Source organism: Rhinoderma darwinii, chromosome 4 (assembly GCF_050947455.1).
Source record: "Rhinoderma darwinii isolate aRhiDar2 chromosome 4, aRhiDar2.hap1, whole genome shotgun sequence".
Classification (NCBI taxonomy): domain Eukaryota; kingdom Metazoa; phylum Chordata; class Amphibia; order Anura; family Rhinodermatidae; genus Rhinoderma; species Rhinoderma darwinii.
Window position 1 is genome coordinate 360,809,884 of NC_134690.1, and position 23,837 is coordinate 360,833,720.

Consider the following 23,837-nt stretch of genomic DNA (forward strand, 5'->3'; position numbering starts at 1 on the left):
ATATCCTGGTGATATGGCCCTGATAAGATTTGGATAGCCAACAGCCTAAGATTTTATGTAATCCTATGAAGCAGTAGTGGGCACTATATGAAATATACTATAAATTCTTCAACAAACACATTGGTAATATAAAGGTAGAAAAAGGAGGGATATAACCACGGCGCTGCTACTCAATAAGGATGCAGTAGTAGATAATAATATTTATTAGTAGGCTACGCGTTTCAATGCCGCACCGGCATCTTCCTCAGGCCACATGAGGCCTGAGGAAGATGCCGGTGCGGCATTGAAACGCGTAGCCTACTAATAAATATTATTATCTACTCTTGCATCCTTATTGAGTAGCAGCGCCGTGGTTATATCCCTCCTTTTTCTACCTTTATATTACCATTATTGTACGGTTACACCTTTGTGTGACCGTTGGGGATTTCGGCAGCAGCACTTTTACGATCTATATTGACTTTGAAGTGTTTGACCTTTTCATTTGTGGTAAGCATCCATTCGTCTTACCCTGATTGTCTGATTGGGCTTACTCACACTATGTGGCGCCGTGTTTGTTTTTTTGTATTTTCAACAAACACATTGGCATTTCGCTCGACAATTAGCATCAGACGTAAACATTCTTCTTGCCACAAACTTGAGTTATAGAGATTGTATTTTCTTTTAATAAACACACACTTAAGTGATCTGCTTTGTTTGGGAGGAGATGATGTCACTTACGACCTCCAGGAAGAGCCAGTTCCTTCAATTCTTATATTGTATCTATTGTACTCAAACAGCAGCTGGTCCTAAATATTCTTATTTAGAGGTTTATTCAAGTCTATAAAGCAACTTTTTGTGTTATTTTATTTTAAAAGAGTGATTCGCCATTCTGACACTATGGCTGGTTGACTTGCTTTTCTCCCAATACATAGTTTATCATAGTTTATTCAATCATACTTAAATGAATCCAGCGTTACTTTATGAACAACCCATTAGTTTGCTTTCAAAATCTTATTCTTGTGTTAGTGTCATTGGTTGAAGTTCTCCACCTCCCATGAGAAGATCTTGTCTGATTGTGTTCCTGTGAAAACACTTCTTTCCCATGCCATAGCAGCTCAGTGTTATCATAGGGACACTTGATCCCATGGTAACCAATAATGGCTACAACATGTAAGCAGTGGCGGACATAGACAGCTGAGGGCCCCTGTGCAAGAACAGTATATGGGCCCCTTGTTCTTCAATATCTCATCATAAATCACACCCTTATGTCTCTCTTACACTCTGTGAGTAATTATTAGATCACAATTATACAGGGATCAGTGGCACTATACTGCATATGTGCTGCTTATCTCTAGCTGCAGAAAAGGTTTGTAGCAGAAGTCCCTTCTCCTCTGCCATCTAATGTTTCACTAAGATTTTGTGCTCCCGCTCTCTTTTAAAAGACGTTCTTCAGCAGTTGCAGTGTGAATTATACCGTACTATGCTCAAGTTCCTACAGAACATCATAATACAAACACCCTTATTTACATTCAGAGGCTGAAATCCATGTAGACCATGTCCTGCTAGCACAGCTGCTGTGTTTTTTTTATCACTATTTCTCAGTCCAGGCAACCCTCTGTAATCTAAACACAGCAGCAGTTTAGCTTTCCTGACTTGGACTTCAGAATAGCTCACACCTACACTGATACATTGTGGCAAACTGAGGCTGTGTGAGCAGGACAAGGTCAAAGCAGGTTTTCCACTGCTAAATGTAAACAAAAATGCATCCATTCACTGACGTCTTCAGGAATAATGTCGCAGCCAGAATGTTAACTAAACCGTTACCTAAATATATTATTTCTGCTTAGCAGTGAGTGACACGGCCGGTGAGTGATCAAGCTGAATCTGGCCTTGTGAATATCCAGTTTTGCTGCCTGAGTTAAAATGAAGGACTACAAGGGAAAATTAGATGTTTGGGACACAGTACTGAATTTTCTTTAACTATGGGGCAGAGGTAAGGGGTCAGGGGGCAGAACCAGCAGGGGACTTTGTTATATGCCATGAATATCTGCAAAATGGAGGTCCCACTTCTGGGACCCCCACATATGATCAGGCCACCAGCAGCGACCACATCCAGCCGCAGACATAAAGAAGCACTACTAGCAAAAATGTTTTGGGCCCCCATTTGTAATTGAGGTGCCAAAACTTATATTGTGTTCAGGGATGCCGTTTGGTCACATGACCCCGGCTCTGAATAACTGAATCATACGGCATCTGCATCTCTCTATATTCATTCCTATGAGACTGACATCGAGGCTCGACACTGCCTTCCTCTCCACAGAGCAGATGCTGTAAGATTCAGTTCAGGTGCTTATACACGGCCCAATACTGTCTGGAGCGGCGATTAACGGTATAGTGCGCCGATCGATGATCGTTAGCTCAATTCACAAGGATCAATGATCCTTAATGTATGCGGACGAACGATCGTTAATACAATAATTTATCTCCATGCAATTGCATTTAGACAGGGAGATGTGCAAATGACTAGCGACCATTTTTTGGGCCCCATAAAAGATCCAATCAGCCGATGAATGAGCGTTTGCTTGTTCATCAGCTGATCATTGCCCCGTTTACACAGGGAAATGATTGGGAACAAGCGTTTGTTTGTATGAATGATTGTTTGCTAGATCATTAGCCTGTGTAAAAGGCTCATTAGTCGAAAGGGGTTTATGTGAACGAACAGCAGCCGCAGTGAATAAAACAACAAGATCAAGACATAGGTGCGATTTCTAACCACAGTATAATTTATACCACCTCAATTAAAAGGGGGGGTGCAAAAACTTTTTTACTGGGAGTGCTTCTTTAATAGATTGGTGGTCTCTCTTTATTCAAGTTTATGGGAGTTGCCGAATACACAAGTCAAGCTTGTCCACCTCTCGAGCGTGGCCACCTCTCCATTAAAACTGCGGCCATCTTGTTTGGCAGACTAGGGTCAGAGTACCCTGTTTTTGCAATAGGTGGGGTCCCAGTATATATGCCTTAAATGTCTCCGAAAGAAAAACCCCTTAAAATCTTATTCAGTTAGCCCATGGAAGCACTGCACAGGACACATCCATGGGCTATACTATGTGACTACAGAGATAGGCGTCTACTGCACTGGTAAAAGAAAGTATGTTAGCAGAATTTTAAAGAGAATCTGTCAGCAGTTTTAAGGTCTGAAAACTGCTGACAGATCAATATAGGGGAGGGAGGAAATTGTAAACATAACTTTTGTCTCAGTCATGCAAGTTGCATGACCGAGTAAGCGATGTGTGATTTCCCAGGCTCTGCGGTCGCAAGTGCCACACTCCCTCCTCTGAGTGACATCTCTAGCGGCCAATCAGGAGACTGCTAGAGTTGTCACTCATAGCAGAGGGACGGGGGGCATTAAACATTGTTTTCTTGGTCATGCAAGTTGCATGATCGAGACAAAAGGTATGTTTACAACGCCCTCCCCTATATCCATCAGTCAGCAGTTTTGAGGCCTTAAAATTGCTGACAGATTCCCTTTAAACTCATTTACTGTATGTTAGAAAATTGTACAGTTCCCTTTTATATAACTCAATAAATAAATACCTAAATTAAATAAAAACCTTTTTTGAATTAGTCTTAACAACCCCATCAAAATAGTTCTACATTTCTAGATAGAGGAAAAATAGAATTTGTCTGGTTATGTTGCGTAGTTAAATCCATTTTAGGTCAACATCACGAGAAAAAATGAATAGAGTTTAAGATCTCATGACCTAGCCTTGATGAAATTTACATGTTAAATTTAGAGATTATGAGGAAAAACTAAAATAGGCATGTTATGAATGCATGGTATCACTTGTAGAACTGCCCAATGTTTTATTCATCTTCCCTGTCCTACAAAAATAGATGTCTCCTCAGAAAATGTCCTTGTGAATATCCAGATATTAGAACGCTTTGCTCAGACATCGCACGTCTTATTCTTTATTTTTCTTTGCTAAGTCAGCTATTTGAAAGACATTAAGAGAGGAAGCAAAGGATCGACTTATTCTCCTAACTTTAATATCTTCTCATCATGAAGAGAAAATTACAAAATAACAGCTCTGAGTAACAAGGAAAACAATTGCAGGGCCGCAGTGTTCAGGAAGTTGTGTTACTTGAAGAAGAATAGGATCAACGACAACACAGGATGCAAGCAGTCCTCTGCTATAGGAAGAAGGATATACATTTCTAATGACATACTCTCTAGACACCCACTTCTTGAGTGCACTTGGCTTTGTATGAAACTCTTCATTTTCATTGTGAGAAGCCACTTCCATTAGAAAGAGTGAGAAGAGAACAGAGAAGAATGGTCACTTCACTTTCCGTACTCGTCTTCTTGGTATCTTTACCTTTAACATATGCAATACTTGAGAAAGAGCAAAGTGAAGCCATCTGTTCGAATAATGCCTGTTACACCGTCCACCTGAGCCAGGAAAGATTTTCTGAAGCAAGTACGGAGTGTGTTAAAAGAGGAGGTGACCTTCTGACCATACAACATGGAGAAGAAGCCGGGCATGTTTACAGCTTACTTAGGAAATTCGCAAACACCAGGCCATTTACCCGTCCATTAAAGCTTTGGATTGGACTGCAGTTAAAGACAAAATCATGTGTTTATGAAGATCAAGCTCTAAGAGGGTTTTCTTGGATCACAGATTTTCAAGACAAAAAGGAAGGTCAGTTCTTCAACTGGTTGACTGAGCCAAAGAAGACTTGTCTTAAGGAAAGGTGTGTGAGTATGAACTTGTGGAAAGACTCACCTGATAATTATAAATGGTCTGATGGATCATGCTCTTCCCGGGCTGATGGCTATATCTGTAAATTTAACTTTCAGGGCATGTGCCAGCGGGTTGTTCTTGCTGGCCCAGGATTTGTTCAATATGATACCCCTTTTGGTTTCAAAAGTTCTTCTTTGGACTTAATTCCACATGGTTCTTCAGTTGCTGTGTTTTGTGGTCCCAATGGAGAACATACAGGACCTTTGTTATTTTGTCAGAAAACAGGTGAAACTAATGTCTATCAATGGGATAATTCTCGTTTGGACAAGAAATCAAAGGGACCCTTTTGTTATTCTGAGCAAGAGGGTTGTAAGTACAATAATGGTGGATGTCAACATGAATGTATAGAATATCCACAAAATAAATCCCTCTCCTGTAAATGCAAAGATGGCTATGTGTTAGCACCTGACTTTGTGTCTTGTGTTTACCCTGACCACTGCCAGCCGAATCCATGTGAGCAAAATTGTATAAACCACCAGCATAGCTTCGAATGTTCATGTTCTACTGGCTATGAGTTAGCAGAAAACAAAGCAAACTGCACAGACGTCAATGAGTGCTTGAATGGACCTTGCAATCAGACATGTATCAATACTTTAGGAAGTTTCCACTGTAAGTGTAATCCTGGATTTCAACAGCAAAGCAGACAATGCATTGACATCGATGAATGTATCAATTCAAATTGCTCTCAAGGCTGCCTCAACATACATGGGTCTTATCGCTGCTCCTGCGATAACGGTTACACTATTGGAGGGGACAATACCACATGCTTGGATGTAGATGAATGTGCAACCTTTCCATGTGCCCACTACTGTCACAACACCAATGGAAGTTATGTTTGCTCTTGTCCAATGGGAAAGTTACTGTCGTCTGATCACATATCATGTATTGAAGTGCAACAAAATTCTGATGCTTTTACTAGTGGTGATGTGAACGAAGGTCTGGACCCAGACGATGCCACCAGCAATTTAAGTACCCATAATCCTTCTCCAAACTCAGCTTTTACCGATTCATCTATGGACACCCAGGATCATAGAAAAAAAGGACAGATAATGCAGTCCACTCCCATGCCAGACGAATCTGACACCTTCCCTTATAATAGATCTGTTAATCAGGTAACAAGTGGTCATGAGGACAGCCACAACACAGTGCTATTAGTAAGTATACTCTGTGCCTGTGCTGTACTGTTACTCATCACCATCATTGGCGGTATCTTGTGTCACAGAAAGAGGAACACAAAGAAAAACAAGACGGAGAAGCAACCAAGCGCAACAGACACCTATTGCTGGGTCCCCGAGCAAAATAGGGAGAAAGCTGTAATCAATGTCTACAGGTGACCTCACTACTCATATGCACCCATTTTTGTAGTGAATAGGATATGTGCATAGTGTTTTAATTTCTATTACATATACAAGCATTGTGGCTTATAAAGTTATGCAACTTTCTAATATACCTTGTGTTTCAAGTCGTCACCATTTTTAAGATCTCTACTTGTACTAGTGAATGGAAACATTTACTGTTAATATATTATTATACAATGAATATCCTTTCTGTGCATAAGAAAGGAGAACCCCTTACGCTTACCTTCATATACTGGAGGCCGTCATTTTGTGATCTGGAATAATAATAGTTTAGTCCGTGGATAAGGAGCTAGTGACTATGTGCAGTGCCATACTCCGCAGCGAAGTTAGTAGTTCCCAGTCATTATCTGGTAACCGACTCAACCCATAAAATTGTTGCTTATTTGTAAAGAGTGCAAGTTCACTTTAAGTTTTGTTTTCTTTTATTCATGGTATTAAGGTATAAAGTTTTATGTGCGGCTGAGGATTAGTCTTGTTGTTTTTCTTTCAGCAGAAAACTGATTTTATAGTTATGAATATGAAATATTAAAATATGTATTTTAATATAAGTTTATGTAGTTGCCAGGTAACAGTTATTTCCAGGATCAGTGCCAGGTTTTACTGATTGACCCTAGTGTAAGACCACGTCACATCTGTAGGTATATTTTTATATTTGACTCCTTAAAGTAGAATTACTATTTGAAGAAATAAATATTATTCACGGTGTGATTAAAAGTTCTACAATTTCTTCATATACACTTTGTATTAATTCATTGTGTTTTTTAAGACCTCTGCTTGCTGTCATTCAATTGGAACTTTCATTGTTTGCCTTAAAGAAATAATAAAAATCAGCCACATGAGCATGACTTGTTACAGTACAGTTATTATCCCCGGGAAGCAAACAATAAAGATTTCAATTCAATAACTGAAAGCAATGATCTTGAAAATCATGAGGAATTGATACAGAAAGTATATCGGAAAATTTTATAACTTTTCGTCATAAATAGAATAAGCTTAATTTGCTGAAATCAGAAAACCACTTTAACTTGTAGCACATTAAAATACACTTTTAATAGATTCTGTCTAACTTTGTGAAAAAAGACACTGAATGCATTTAACATGAAGATAACTGTGTTCCATGTTTTAAATCTAATTTTTTTTATCTTTCATGAGCTTTGACCTTTGCAAAATAGTAACAATTGTGACAAGTTGTTAGCCCTTGAACAGATGTAAGGGCCCGTTTATGCCGGCCAATTATTGAGCAAACGAGTGTTCACAAAACACTCGTTCCCGATAATTGCCATGTGTAAACAGGGCAACGATCAGCCGATGAATGAGCAAATGCTCGTTCATCGGCTGATTGTATGGTTTTGGCAGCCTAAAATATACAGGGAAATGTGCTGCCGAAATTATAGAAATCTATGGGAACGAGCGAGTGTAGTAATAAGCACTTGTCCGCATACATAGCTTCTTGTGAAAAGAGCAAACGAACTATGAGCTATCTCGTTGATCGGCGCTCATTTACACGGCCCTCGTCTGGCTGTATAATAGGACCTTTAGTCTTAGAATAAATCCCACCATCTTATGTGATCCAATAATTTCCTGAGATCTGTTTCCATTTTTACAAAGTCAAATAATAAGGTTTTTTTTTTATAAGTCAGTATTTTTTGACTGCCTCTTTCTAATCAACTTTCTTATGGTTTGTTCACATCTCGTTTTTAAAGTACGTTTAGCATATAATATGGCAAAAGTGTCCATAGGGCCACAAGCACTAGACCGGTATCCGTTGGCCTAACTGCATAGGAAAGTGTAGTCTGCTGTCCTGTACTGAGGCATATAGTAAGAAAAAAACGATATTGCATTGTTTACTTTTTTTATTTTTTTATTTTTTTTTTTACAATGGGAGCCTATTTGTGATATATGCCACTGTATACCTATATAGTGGCATATGCCACAGTTTTCCATCATAGGTATAAATTGGGAAATCCTCCAGAAGTGCAGTATACCTATGACGGAAAGCAAAGTTAGATATAACTAGGCTTTCCTTCACCTGTGGCAAAAATTCAGTTGGCTGCCTAGTCGTACATATCTAAATACCCTAGCCAAGGCAGAGTGGCGTGTTGGCGCACCGCATGGCATCCAGCACCTGGGGCACATGCCCCACCAGCAAACTCCTAGCATGTGTAAAATATACCAGTAGCTGTTTTCCCTGTATTAATCTGCTGCAGACTGTCCATAGATCTACAACAGAACGTCTCTGTAGTAGGGCATATTTTTAAAGACTATGTACACCTTTGAAAAGAACATTTTATTTTTTAACAAAAATGTCAGTCAGTGTGCTTGGTGCAACTTTTAAATTAGTTTTTATTAAAAATTATTTTTACTTTTTGAGATACATGTATTATATTCTTTATACAGAGCAGTTGTATCGTTCGCTGACCTGAATCCGTTAGTCCCGTAGACCTGACGGGTTCAGTGTCAGCCGGTCCTGCGTGTCGATCCACCTGTAATCTATCACATCTGAGTTCATAACTTTGATATGATGGATAACATGTGGATCCTGCTTGTCAGAGACACGTTTTCAATGAGCCCATCTGTCCTGCGGACGTGACGGGTACAGGATTCAGCGAACGATACAGCTGTTTATAGAATACAAAACTGCTGTATGTCAAAAAGTAAAAATAATTTTTCATAAAAACTAATTTTAAAGTTGCACCAAACACACTGATATACATTTTTATTTAAAAAAAACCAAACCACTTTCAAAGGTTTACATAGCCTTTAAAGAGAACCTTTTACCTGCCCATATATATGCAGCTGAGTGCAACATGTAATAGGCAGGGCTGCACAAACCCTGGGGCACTTAAAAATATTTTATTTGGCACCCGATATTTATATAAACCCCTGAACTGTTAATGGGGCGTGTAATAAGCAAGGGGGTGTGTAACATCTCTGTGACACTGTCTAATCAGCTACCTACAGTGTTACAGCAAGAGCTGGAGGGAGAAGAGCGTGTGTGCGCGCACAAACAGCTCGGAGCTGTGCGAGCATGCGCGCTCACGCTCTCACTCTTCACCTCTCAGCAGACAAGGATGACAAGACTATGTGATCTCTCGCGAGAGATCACACAGTCTTGTCGTCCTTGTCTGCCAAGAGCTGAAGAGTGAGAGACAGCGTGAGTGCACGCCCGCACGCATTCGCACACAGCTCCGATGCCGTTGCCGAAGATACCTCCGCCGCCATGAAACAGAAGAAGAATTCACATTCTTCTTCTCCTCTTCTATTCCGCAGTTGCGGCGGAGCTGCGAGCGCTCACAAACACTCTCCTCCCTCCAGTTTTTGCTGTGACACTGTCCGTAGCTGATTGGACAGTATCACAGCGATGTTACACGCCCCCTTGCTAATTACAAGCCCCATTGACAGTTCAGGGGGTTATTTAAATATCGGATGCCAAATACAACGGCACCGATATCTAAATAACGAAAAAAGATAGGAAAAAAAATTATAGTGAGACAGGGTTTGTACAACCCTGCCTATTAGATGGTGCACTCAGCTGCACATGCATGGGCAGGTGAAAAGTTCTCTTTAAGTTCTGCTCTCAAGATATGAGTTTTGAGTTTACCATTTTATACATGCTTCTCTTTATCATGTATTAAGAAAGCTGAACCAGTAACCTTCTACCAACCATCATAATCCTATGATTTTAAAACTGCTGAAATGTGATAATTTCCTAAAGCAATAAACACATAATTTGAAATAAAGAATTTTCTCAACAAATTTGTACTATTGATATCCTTTGTCTTCTATTAAAATCATGTGTTCCGCGTTTTTCTACAATTTGTATCTGTTGGTGACGTATGCCACTGTATTCCTAAATGCTGCCTTCTGTTGGAGGCATACGTTGGGAAATCCTCCCAACGTGTACGTCCAATGGAAGGTTCAAACGTAATGTGATGAGAGGCTAAGCTGCAATGCTTGACTCAACCCACGGACAAGAGTGGTGCTGTTTCTGGAACAAATGCAGACCCTTTTTTCTAATCCACGACAACCCTTTTAAGGCTAAGCAGGTCCATCTAACTTACAGCTACTGTGCATTGTCTATAAGTTTATCATAATCTTGGGAACCCGTATTGCCAGCTATACTTTTTTAATTCTCATCTTGAATTACCCATATAGCCTAATGCCATTCTACTTTACCCTTTTTTTAATGTTATTCGGCCTGCTTTTTCTGGTCTTCCTGGTTTTAAGGCTGTAAAGGGAAGTGTCCATATATATATATATATATATATATATATATATATATATATATATATATATATGTGTATATATATGTATGTGTATATATATATATATATATATATATATATATATATATAGTATGTATGCAGTGTATGGGTATATATATACACATATATATAATATATATGTGTATGTATAGTACATATAATGTATCATGAGCCAGGGTTGTAACAACAACAGCCCTGGTCATGAATATGGTTGGAAGCAAAGCAGGACAATTAGCATGTCCCTGCTTTGTTAGGAAACCATGGAGACATGGGATAGTTATCCCCTGTCTCCATTTCAAGTCTCCCACGCGCACGGACTGTCTCGTGCGGGCTCTCATGAGTCGGCTGGTGATACATTATCACCATGCCGACCCATGCTAGCCTGGGGCAAGCGCCACACTCCCCGCTGCGAGCGTACCAACAGGGTTAAATAGCCCTGCATCGGTACGCTCAGTTAACCCTTGCTTCCCTGAGTTAACCCTTGCTTCCCTGAGTTAACCCCTTAATACTGTCCCTACTGTCCCTGAGTTAACCTCTTGCGCTCCCTGAGTCCCTACTTTCCCAGAGTTAACCCTTGCTTCCCTGAGTTAACCCCTTGATACTGTCCCTACTGTCCCTGAGTTAACCTCTTGCGCTCCCTGAGTCCCTACTTTCCCAGAGTTAACCCTTGCTTCCCTGAGTTAACCCCTTGATCTCCCTGAGTACTGTCCCTGAGTTAACACTTGCTGTCCCAGAGTCCCTGAGTTAACCCTTGCTGTCCCAGAGTCCCTGAGTTAACCCTTGCTGTCCCAGAGTCCCAGAGTTAACCCTTGCTGTCCCAGAGTTAACCCTTGCTGTCCCAGAGTCCCTGAGTTAACCCTTGCTGTCCCAGAGTCCCTGAGTTAACCCTTGCTGTCCCAGAGTCCCTGAGTTAACCCTTGCTGTCTGTTTTACACAGTAACCCATTCCCCTTGTTCCTCCTTATCACGTATTAACCCTTAGTGTATAGGGAAAGTTATATTAGGAGGGAGTGGGATAGAGATAGAGAGCGTGTGAGAATCACAAGTAACTTATGTGTATTGTGTTGTAACGTAACTGTATTCTGTGTATGTTTAGGTAAGTGGGTGGCGGTAAAATATTGTGATACCGTATTTATACTGTACTGTGATTAGTTACTGCATTATACATATGAGTGTGATTACTGTATGTTAATAAATATTACCTTTATTCACTGTACGGTCTTATTCCCTTGAGTAGCCGCTAAAGCAATTACATCGACGTTAGTATAAGGAAAAGGTAGGGGAACTAGGCATAACCCTAGTGACCCTGATTATAAAGGCGGTAGTAATAGTGGGTGCCACTAAGCAGTGAATCCCGTTATTACCCCACCCCCTTTAACAAAGGCTTAGCAATGGCTTATATCTTGCGGTAAACCCTCTGTATTTATTCTGGTGGAGTCTTCTCTTTATTCTTAACTGATACAGATATGCTTTCCTTCTGGATAGTGTTTGAGATCCAACTGTTGTGAAGAGGCCTTTATTCTTGAAGGATAAAATTCTCCTGTCATCTGCACAGTTGTTTTCTATGGTCTTTTGGGCCTTTTGGTGTTTAAAAGCTCATCAGTGCATTCTTTCTGTTTTATAATGTATCAAATAGTTTATTTGGCTAATTTAAGCTCAATTTTGATTTAATCAGAATTGAGCAGAAATTTGTATTCAGGAGAGAGAGAGGCTGGAGAAAACCCAACAGGAAGCCTGTCTGACGGTATGAGCTCTGTACTGCACCGAGCATTTTATTGCAATACATTCAAGCAGCAGAAGAGAAACACTAAACATTTTTAACTGCATACCAGGCAATAATTTAAAAAACTGCTGCAAAGGTGTCCATAGACTTTAAAGAAAAATACGCAAATATCAGATAAAGCAAATCCTTATATTTAACAGTCAGAAAGAGCTGCTGGAGGCTGGTGAATACATTTATATGTAGAAGACAAGAACCTGTACAGTGCACAGTGAACAATAAAAAATAGAATATATCCACCATAATCTGGTGTCCAAAAAAGCAGCTGGTCTTGGCTAGGGGATAGCAGTACAATAAATGTGGTAATATACTTCAATTAAGGTGCCACTAGACAGCCAATCAGTGGAAGCATTTCACTAAAGAAGCGCTTAATAATTATCTCTACTTACCCCTAATGTGATGTAGTAATTCACAGGTATTTCATCAATGAAATGCCTACACTGATTGGCTAGACCAATTGCATATGCTGCAGATCAGCCCTGACTATGGCATGTAAGTTGAGTGTGACTTTGAGGTACAATGGACGTTGTAACCCGAGGGACTGATATATATATATATATATATATATATATAAAAAAGAGAAAACAGCAGCACTCACAGAATAAGTATGAATCGGGTGCCAGGAAATAACGTCCCGATCCTCGGACGTAATGTCAGATATAGAAAAAAGAGAAACTTTGCGGCACTCCAAGTTGAAAAAATGATGGTTTATTCAATCCAAATGTAACAGCAACGTTTCAATCCTACAATAGGATCTTTCTCAAGCCTAGTGACACATCTAATACTCAAAATATATATAGGGTAGAACCCATTTAACTTAATTGATCTCATTATCATGAGTTACAGTGCTAAGTGTATGAAAACATGTATAATAAATAGTTTAAGGTATCAAAAATAAACAGTAAAATGATACATAAAGTGTACTAGTGCATATACAGTAACGTGAATCAAAATAAATAATATAACCCTCGTTAAAAACAACTGATTAAGCCATAATCATTTATGCAACAGAAGTGTTGAAATATATCGTCATATGTCCACTCACCAATCAAAACTTCAGGAGTATCATTGGTATATAGAACCTTGGAAATACAGCGTACTATAAAGCTGTATCACTCGTGGCAATCAGGATGTAGTACCCAGAGACGGAAGTAAGTCGTTGCTAAGCAGCAGGACGCATAAGGAGCGCAATGATGATGTATTGCGTTCCAGTGCGTTCCACTGCTATGGTCATGTGAACGGCAGTATCTTAGGTTGCCGAGCAACCAATGCACAGATCCTTGATCACAGAGACCAGTGGCATTATCGTATATAACTATATTTAAATAACAAAGCTAGATACAGCCCAAAAAGGTCCAAGATACAAAAAAAGCATATAAGTAATATGCAACTAAGTACTCCTACTAGTGGTAATGGAGATATCATAAGGTAATAAATAGTAGCGTTTAAATTTTTTTTCATCTTTATGGAGGCAGTTTGTAGATCCACACGTGGGTACAAAGACCCCTGTCCACAGTTACGTGTTCAGAGCGACCTTATTCCCAAGGATTTCAGAACCCACTTGCAGCGTTTTCACGTGCACAGGATATCCCGATAACCACTCACGTGTAACGGACCAATAGTACCATATTAACGACATTATATCTTCATAATATAAATAATGCAGTAATATCTCAACATCACCTGAAACTAGAAAGGAGACTAGAAATAATTCATTTAAGATAATATTTATATATAAGTACTTTATTAATATATCTCAGGACCAAAGAAGACGTAATATAGCAATGAAAAAAATTTTTTTGTTACATATTGTTATTATTATTGGAAACAGATATCGAAGATCCTGAAGTTCTGTTGGGAGTGGTGTTCTGATCTGCAGAAATACAAAAATATATATATATATATATATATATAAAATATGCCCCAAAATTGGCCTCTTCCCTCAAGCTATGAGGGAAAATTAGATTTACGTGTAGCTGTTTCTTATAGAATTTATCTCCCACTTTTTTAAAGTTCCAGGAAAAGTAAATCTACCGAACAAGATAGCAATATAGGTATAATGAAAGTATACATAGAGCTATAACGAGTGAACAAATATCAAATATGCATCTCTCAGACTTAAAATAGCAAAATGCTTCATCAGCGTTGGACTGGTGTGCCTCCGATGCCCCCAGAGAAAATTATTCTAAGAGCTTACCATCAGTCTATGTAGAACACGTGTATTTCCACTTTAAATTACAACTTAAATTATATTATCACTGCACACCGAGGATATATCATCAAGACATTCTAAGGGTATGTTCACACGGCCGTAAACGCCCGAAAAACGGCAAAAAAATCGGAAGCAGAACGCCTCCAAACATCTGCCCATTGATTTCAATGGGAAAACTGCGTCCTGTTCCGACGGAGCGTTTTTCTCGGCGTTCTTTTACGCGTAAAAAAACGGCCGCAAAAAAGAAGTGCAGGAGACTTCTTGGGACATTTTTGGAGCCGTTTTTCATAGACTCTATTGAGAAAAGCTCCAAAAACGGCCGTAAAAAACACTGTGAAAAACGCTGCGAAAATCGCGAGTGGCACAAAAAACGGCTGAAAATCAGGAGCAGTTTTCTCTTGAAAACAGCTCCGTATTTTGAGAAGTTTTTGACTCTGCGTGTGAACATACCCTAATAGGTTATTGGTTATTTATGATTATATTGCAAATGATGGGCTCCAAACCAACATTAAATGGGGTTGTCTTCTGCTGAACCTTTGGGGCTCATTTTTGTGTCAGAACCTTGGCCCACCAAAGGATTCTCTTGTTCTCCAGTGGGCCAGTCGGACCTTGTGCTTCATGCAAACAGTTCAATCTTCTTGTGTTTATTTTCTTTCCTGTCACAACTCTTTGAAAGAAATGTTACTCTTAAGCAAGGAAATACGAGAACTGCCCAGTTTTTAAACATCAAAATCTTTACAGATTGCTGAAAACATTGAAATATCACAACTCTTAGTAGCAAAGAAAACAATTGCTGATAAGAAAGGTTCAGGAAGTTGTGCTTCTGTGCAAAGAATAGGATCCGCTACAACACAGGATGCATAAAGACCTCTCCTATAGCAAGAAAAGGTATACATTGCCAGTAATATCCAGACCCTCCTTTAGTGCACTTGGCTTTGTATGAAACTCTTCATTTTCATTGTGAGAAGCCACTTCCATTAGAAAGAGCGAGAAGAGAACAGAGAAGAATGGTCACTTCACTTTCCGTACTCGTCTTCTTGGTATCTTTACCTTTAACATATGCAATACTTGAGAAAGAGCAAAGTGAAGCCATCTGTTCGAATAATGCCTGTTACACCGTCCACCTGAGCCAGGAAAGATTTTCTGAAGCAAGTACGGAGTGTGTTAAAAGAGGAGGTGACCTTCTGACCATACAACATGAAGAAGAAGCCGGGCATGTTTACAGCTTACTTAGGAAATTCACCAATACCAGGCCATTCACCCGTCCATCAAAGCTTTGGATTGGACTGCACAAGACAAAATCATGTGTTTACGAAGATCAAGCTCTAAGAGGGTTTTCTTGGATCACAGATTTTCAAGATAAAAAAGAAGGTCAGTTCTTCAACTGGTTGACTGAGCCAAAGAAGACTTGTCTTAAGGAAAGGTGTGTGAGTATGAACTTGTGGAAAGACTCACCTGATAATTATAAATGGTCTGATGGATCATGCTCTTCCCGGACTGATGGCTATATCTGTAAATTTAACTTTCAGGGCATGTGCCAGCGGGTTGTTCTTGCTGGCCCAGGATTTGTTCAGTATGATCTCCCTTTTAGTTTCAAAAGTTCTTCTTTGGACTTAGTGCCGAATGGTTCTTCAGTTGCTGTGTTTTGTGGTCCCAATGGAGAACATACAGGACCTTTGTTATCTTGTCAGAAAACAGGTGAAACTAATGTTTATCAATGGGATAATTCTCACACGGACAAGAAATCAAAGGAACCCTTTTGTGCTTCTGAGGAAGAGGGTTGTAAGTACAATAATGGTGGATGTCAACATGAATGTATAGAATATCCACAAAACAAATCCCTATCCTGTAAATGCAAAGATGGCTATGTGTTAGCACCTGACTTTGTGTCTTGTGTTTACCCTGACCACTGCCAGCCGAATCCATGTGAGCAAAATTGTATAAACCACCAGCATGGTTTTAAATGTTCATGTTCTAAGGGATTTGCATTGAATCAAAACCAAGTAAACTGCAGCAGAATTATAGGATGTCTTAAAGAGGAATGTGGCCCAAGAATTATTAACGGCTACAAAAGTAAAGAACTGGAATCAGAATACAACACTACTCAGAGTAGTCACAGAGAAAATGCCCCCCAAACCGCTTCATATTCCACATATTCCGTTAGGGATGTACACAATGATAAAGAAAATAGACCAAAAATCACTCAATTAACCCTAATGCCTCCTTTTGAAAATGTCTCCCCCAGTGCTGGTTCTGTAAATGACATATCAGGTTGCAATGCAATAAGGCCTAGATCAAAGCTATTATGGAGTCTATTATTTACCTGTGCCATTTTTTACTCTTAATTTTTTTTTCAAGAATCTTATGTGTCAGAAAGAGGAACAATCTAAAAACAGACCTGTGCAAAACTCATTTACCTATGATGCTTACTACTTTGTCCTAGAATATGTTGTTACTGGAGTCATCACTGTACAATTGTATTATCTAATATGCTTTTGGTTTTGTATATAATTTTTTTGGGTTAAAGGGGTTGTCTAATTAGAATAAATGGTATGTGTATTTATCTTTCCAGAAACAGCAACACACTTGTCCATTGGTTGTATCTGGTATTGCCAAGCTGCAATACCAAATTCAGGCCATGAAGACGAGTAATGCTGAATTTGGCAAAAAAAAAAAAAAAGCCAAAAAAAACAGACCCTCTTTTTCTAAATGTAGACATTCCTTTAAAATGGAATCTATCAGCAAGGTCTGCGAAACTATATTTTACTCAGAAGCACTGCAGCGTTTTAGAGAAATTATAGATTTAACAATGTTAAAGGGAATGTGTTATCAAAAAAATGACCTATTGTTTAAATCAAGTTTTTATATTAAACATATTTTTTAAGAATTTTGGGTGCATTTTTTTAAATTTTCTTTGTCATTATCTATATTAAAAAAATATCCTAAACTCCGGCAGTTTTCAGTCTGGCTACTGGGCCTCACAATAGACTGACTGTCACGAGGTGTGGACCCACTGGTTTGAATGAAAGTTTCTCTATACAGCTGATAGACTGTAATGCATTCTTATGGCCCATCTTCATCCCTGCTTGGTGAAGCTGAGAGAGGCTGATAAGAGCCTAATGGGCAAGGGCATAGCTAGGGGGGCAGATGGGGCATGAGCCCTGGGCACAGCTAGGATGTAGGGAAGGGGGGGGGGTGCAGCAGAGCAGCCGTATCAAAACAGCTGATCGCTGCTGATAGAAGCCCTGTATGCCGGATGGCTGCCGTCCGGCATACAGGGTGCCTATCAGCAGCGATCAGTTGTTTTGATATGGTTGCTCTGCGGCGGTCCCATGCTCTTAGGGTCCCTGCTGTTACATTTATGGGCTGGGCTGCACGGGCTCCCTTGTGCCCGGTTGCGCCGCTAACAGTGGGGGTGGGCAGTGCTGGCGACTGCCACATTCATTTGGATCATCTCCCTGCTCCGCCACCACTAGGCTACAGGCCACGTTAGGCCTGCAGCCTATAAGACGCCGGAACGGACTCCTAGTCACTGGGTCCTGCCTCGGTGTGGTGCAGGGAACGTGGCTAGGTAAGTAATGTTTCTTTCTTTCTATAACGGGGGGTTGTGTGGCAATATATGCAAAGGGGGGCTATGTGTCACCATCTGCCATCTGCAAGGGGGGCTATGTGGCACCATCTACAAGGGGGTGCTGTGTGGCACCATCTACAAGGGGGACTGTGTGGCACTATCTACAAGGGGGTACTGTGTGTGGCACAATCTACAAGGGGGCCTGTGTGGCAACATCTACAAGGGGGCTGTGTGGCAACATCTACAAGGGGATGCTCCGTGGCACCATCTACAAGGGAGGTCTGTGTGGCATCATCTACAGGGGGGTTATGTGGCACCATCTGCAAAAGGGCTGGGTGGCAACATCTACAAGGGGGGCTGTGTGGCACCGTCTGAAAAGTAGGGCTGTGTGGCATCTTCTACAAGGGGGGCTGTATGGCACCATCTACAAGAGAGGGCTGTGTGGCATCATATGCAGCGGGGGCTGTGTGGCACCATCTGGAGGGGGTGCTGTGTGGCACCATCTACAAGGGAGGGCTGAGTGGCGCACACACAGCCCCCTTGTAGATATTGCACACAGCCCTCCCTTGTACATGGTGCCACACAGCCCACCTTGTAGATAGTGCCTCACACTGCCCCCCTTTCTAGATAGTGGCACACACAGCCCCCCCTTGTAGATAGTGCCACACACAGCTCCTTTGTAGATATTGCAAAATCTACAAAGAGAGCTGTGTGTGGCACTATCTACAAGGGGGTACTGTGTGTGCCACTATCTACAAGGGGCGCTGTGTTTGGTGCTATCTACAAGGTGGGCTGTGTGGCGCTATCTACAAGAGGTGGCTGTGTGGCGTTAACTACAAGAGAGGGGCTGTGTGTGGCACTATCTACAAGGGGGGCTGTGTGTGGCGCTATCTACAATGGGCGTTGTGTGTGGAGCTATCTACAGGGGGCTGTGTGTGGAGCTATCTACAAGGGGGCTGTGTGTCGCGTTATCTACAGGGTGCAGTGCGTGGCCTGTTTAGTTTACTTTCTTTTAAGTTATTGTTATGGCAACTCCCTTATATAACTATATTGCTTGTAAAATGTAGAAATGGCTTTATGCTCGAGTTACATTAAAAAAAAATTATGAAAGAAAATTACACCTCATTGATTGGTAGAGAAAGCAAACATGTCGAGGGGGAAGGAGATTCGGGAAAGAAGATGGAGGGGGGGGGCGCCAATATGAATCTTTGCCCCAGGTGCAAGAGAACCTAGCTACGCCTCTGCTAATGGGCATAGCTGCCTTTGCTGGACAAGGATTCCTACTGATGACAACTTTTGACATGTTTCCCTCTATACAGTATATGTGAAGTTAGTACAACTGTAGATGCATTATAAATATAATACCTTTACTTTGCTTTTTGCACTGCAGGTTTCATAAATAATAGATCATTTATTTTAGTAAGCACAATTCAATGTTTTGTGGTACTCCAAAGAAAATGAACATTTACAAAGTGAGCCCCTAGCCGGTAACTGCTGAAGATCACCTGCTATCAGTTGCTGGCAGGGAGAATGTGATGTGAGAAGAGTTATCCAAACCAAGTCCTTTAAGTGTCAATGATCTTTTCAATTAACGACCTCACCCAATTGTGTCCAAGTGAAAGAGACCACAACATCCAATAGAAATGTGGTCATAAATGTCCTTTTGACTTGTAAACCATGTCACAATAAAATAAACATTTTGATTATATTTCTGCTGGATGCTGTGGTCTCTTTGGCTTTTGGATACAATTGTTTGGAAGATAGGGCCTCCCTCCAGATGGCTCTGTATGTTTCATAATGTGCTTTGTGCTGCCTCCTTTCGATACATGTTAGATGATGGCTAAATATACGATAGAGAGAAAGATTTGATAAATAAATAGATATTAAAAAGATAGATAATAGATGGAGATAGATAGATAGATAGATAGATAGATAGATAGATAGATAGATAGATAGATAGATAGATAGATAGATAGATAGAGCACACAAGAAAATGGAGACAGTACACTGTGAACACTAATGCCACCTAAGCCACTAAATATATATAAATATGCATTACTGCTAAATCTACTTACAATAGGGAGGTTCTTAGCGCACATTTTGATCAAATTGTGTGAGCCCACATGCCACGACAAGGCGACCTCTTTGAGGTGGGAATCTACGCTTCACATACACCCAGAACTGAGACTAAGCCTACATATACTTTGGGATGGTAGGAACCAGCATTAATCTAACTAAAATCACCCAGGGCAGAATGGGAGGAGTGCAAGATCAAAAATGGAGGCAGTCACTAACCCCACATACAGTGAAGGAAATAAGTATTTGATCCCTTGCTGATTTTGTAAGTTTGCCCACTGTCAAAGACATGAACAGTCTAGAATTTTTAGGCTAGGTTAATTTTACCAGTGAGAGATAGATTATATATAAAAAAAAAAAAAGAAAATCACATTGTCACAATTATATATATTTATTTGCATTGTGCACAGAGAAATAAGTATTTGATCCCTTTGGCAAACAAGACTTAATACTTGGTGGCAAACCCTTGTTGGCAAGCACAGCAGTAAGAAGTTTTTTGTAGTTGATGATGAAGTTTGCACACATGTTAGATGGAATTTTGGCCCACTCCTCTTTGCAGATCATCTGTAAATCATTAAGATTTTGAGGCTGTCGCTTGGCAACTCGGATCTTCAGCTCCCTCCATAAGTTTTCTATGGGATTAAGGTCTGGAGACTGGCTAGGCCACTCCATGACCTTAATGTGCTTCTTTTTGAGCCACTCCTTTGTTGCCTTGGCTGTATGTTTCGGGTCATTGTTGTGCTGGAAGACCCAGCCACGAGCCATTTTTAATGTCCTGGTGGAGGGAAGGAGGTTGTCACTCAGGATTTGATGGTCCATCCATTCTCCCATTGATGCGGTGAAGTAGTCCTGTGCCCTTAGCAGAGAAACACCCCCAAAACATAATGTTTCCACCTCCATGCTTGACAGTGGGGATGGTGTTCTTTGGGTTATAGGCAGCATTTCTCTTCCTCCAAACACGGCGAGTTGAGTTAATGCCAAAGAGCTCAATTTTAGTCTCATCTGAGCACAGCACCTTCTCCCAATCATTCTCAGAATCATCCAGATGTTCATTTGCAAACTTCAGATGGGCCTGTACATGTGCCTTCTTGAGCAGGGGGACCTTGCGGGCACTGCAGGATTTTAATCCATTACGGCGTAATGTGTTACCAATGGTTTTCTTAGTGACTGTGGTCCCAGCTGCCTTGAGATCATTAACAAGTTCCCCCCGTGTAGTTGTCGGCTGAGCTCTCACCTTCCTCAGGATCAAGGATACCCCACGAGGTGAGATTTTGCATGGAGCCCCAGATCGATGTCGATTGACAGTCATTTTGTATGTCTTCCATTTTCTTACTATTGCACCAACAGTTGTCTCCTTCTCACCCAGCGTCTTACTTATGGTTTTGTAGCCCATTCCAGCCTTGTGCAGGTCTATGATCTTGTCCCTGACATCCTTAGAAAGCTCTTTGGTCTTGCCCATGTTGTAGAGGTTAGAGTCAGACTGATTAATTGAGTCTGTGGACAGGAGTCTTTTATACAGCTGACCATGTAAGACAGCTGTCTTTAATGCAGGCACCAAGTTGATTTGGAGCGTGTAACTGGACTGGAGGAGGCTGAACTCTTAATGGTTGGTAGGGGATCAAATACTTATTTCTCTGTGCACAATGCAAATAAATATATATAATTTTGACTATGAGATTTTCTGTTTTTTTTTTAAATATAATCTATCTATCACTGGTAAAATTAACCTAGCCTAAAAATTCTAGAGTGTTCATGTCTTTGACAGTGGGCAAACTTACAAAATCAGCAAGGGATCAAATGCTTATTTCCTTCACTGTATATGAATCACATAAACAACACAAAAGTTTGAACAGCACATTTCAACAAAATTAAGCAAAACGTGTATACAGGTGCAAGAACGCCTGTGACTGCAAACTTATACAGCACACAAAAAGATAGAGACAGCACACTGTGAACACTAATGCCACCTAAAAGGATTTTCTTACAACCTCAGGAAGTCCCCATTCCCAAAAGTACAGGGCCTCACCTAGCTTGGCTTTTTGCACTGCAGTTTTTCAAAAATAATAGATCCTCATTTATTTTAGTAGGCATAATTCAATGTTTTGTGGTACTCCAAAGAGAATGTAATGTGAGAAGAGTTATCCAAACCAAGTCCTTTACGTGTTAATGATCTTTTCAATTGATGACGTCACTCAATTGTGTCCAAGTGCTGTCTCCTTTCGATACATGTTAGATGATGGCTAAATATCAATATAGATCAATACCCCAGCATGAACATCACGGGCAGGTACCCAAGTCCTCTCCTCCGGCCCGTACACTCTCCAATGGACCAGGTACTGGAGGGAGCCCTGGACCATCCTACTGTCCATAATCTTGGCCACCTCGAATTCCACTCCCTCAGGGGTGAGAACGGGAACAGGAGGTTTCCTCGAGGGGGACCAGGACGGGGAGCAGCGTTTAAGGAGGGAGGCATGGAAGACGTCATGTATGCGAAAGGATGGGGGCAGCTCCAGACGGAAGGATACAGGGTTGAGGACTTCAATGATCTTATAAGGTCCAATAAATCGGGGAGCAAACTTCCTGGACGGGACCTTAAGGCGCAAGTTCCTGGACGACAACCAGACCAAATCCCCGATGACAAACCGGGGGTTAGCAGAACGTCCGCGAAGAAACGGAGCGGTGAATGAGTAGTCCGGACCAGGAAGAAGTGGGGGATACCCAAGTGAGCACGGAGGAGGAAGCAAGCCGGAGGCAAAGCAAAGCAGGTTAAGCGGAACTGCAGCAAGGCAGAAGCACGGCAGAAGCAGGCTGGAGCAAGCAGCAGTGGGGCCAGGAATCCAGAAGAATTACAAGCACTGAGGAGGAGAACACGGCAGGTAATAAAGGAAAGGGGGCGGAGCTAACTCCGACTGACCAGGCCGCGATAGGCTCTCCCACTCCTGAGCCTGCCACCCTGGTTGGTGGGAGATGGTGTCAGTCGAACAGGTCTGGCCTCAGGTGTGGATTGATTAATCCCAGGAGTATACCTAGACGTAGTACCTGGCAGATCCCTAACAATTTGTCATAATTCTCAATAGTCAATATGTTGTAGTACTAAATACTATGAACGTAATCATTAAAGAGCTGAAATTACAGAAAACATTAGGGAATTGCTCAGCTTTCTGCTTCTGGTTTTTTGAAATTTCCGATTATCTTCCAGAGTTCTGTGCGAGACACAAATACCAGACTATCAAAATAAATAGAGCATCAAATGCCAGATTAAAGGAATTTCTTTGCCAAAGGTTTTTCAAAATCAATGAAAATGTAGCACAGACGTATGAGAACTGCTTGACTGAAAGCTCTGCCCTTTAGAAAACCTTTATTTGACTTGTCTAAATAGTCTTATAACTTCTATGGCAGAATTCTCTTCATAAACGATCTAAGGCTGATGCAGTCTATAGAGTAAGAGTGCCTGTGACAGTATTAGTTATTATGATGTGATTTAGTATTTTCATGTAAAAGTTTTTTATATGCTGTCAGGACTCATAATGTCCTGCTTTTCCTGCCCACACAGAGTGGTTGACAGCTTTCCTGTATAACTTGATAAGCATAAAAAACGATATATTCTCAAACTCAGCCTCTCACGTAGGGTAACATGGGAGACCTGACAGAGTCACTTTAAAATCAGAATAACTTAAAAATAAGACTTGTCCACAGATTTTGAACTAACATTCTGCCATAGACCGAGAACATCAAAAGAATGGAAACATTTTATGACTGGACATTATGACTGCCATTCACGGGGCAGTGTAGCTA

At 40.8% G+C, this 23,837-nt stretch overlaps 2 protein-coding genes across 2 annotated transcripts; both read left to right on the top strand.

The window, feature by feature from the left end:
- The first annotated feature begins 4,138 nt into the window (after nt 1-4,138).
- Nucleotides 4,139-9,000, top strand: LOC142761330 (uncharacterized). The gene has a single exon (XM_075864517.1). It carries the CDS (start codon nt 4,313-4,315, stop codon nt 6,113-6,115), a length of 1,803 nt encoding a protein of 600 aa, XP_075720632.1. The 5' UTR covers nt 4,139-4,312; the 3' UTR covers nt 6,116-9,000.
- Nucleotides 9,001-15,308: 6,308 nt separating this feature from the next.
- LOC142761331 (complement component C1q receptor-like) lies at nt 15,309-17,231 on the top strand. The gene has a single exon (XM_075864518.1). It carries the CDS (start codon nt 15,403-15,405, stop codon nt 16,738-16,740), a length of 1,338 nt encoding a protein of 445 aa, XP_075720633.1. The 5' UTR covers nt 15,309-15,402; the 3' UTR covers nt 16,741-17,231.
- Nucleotides 17,232-23,837: the final 6,606 nt, after the last annotated feature.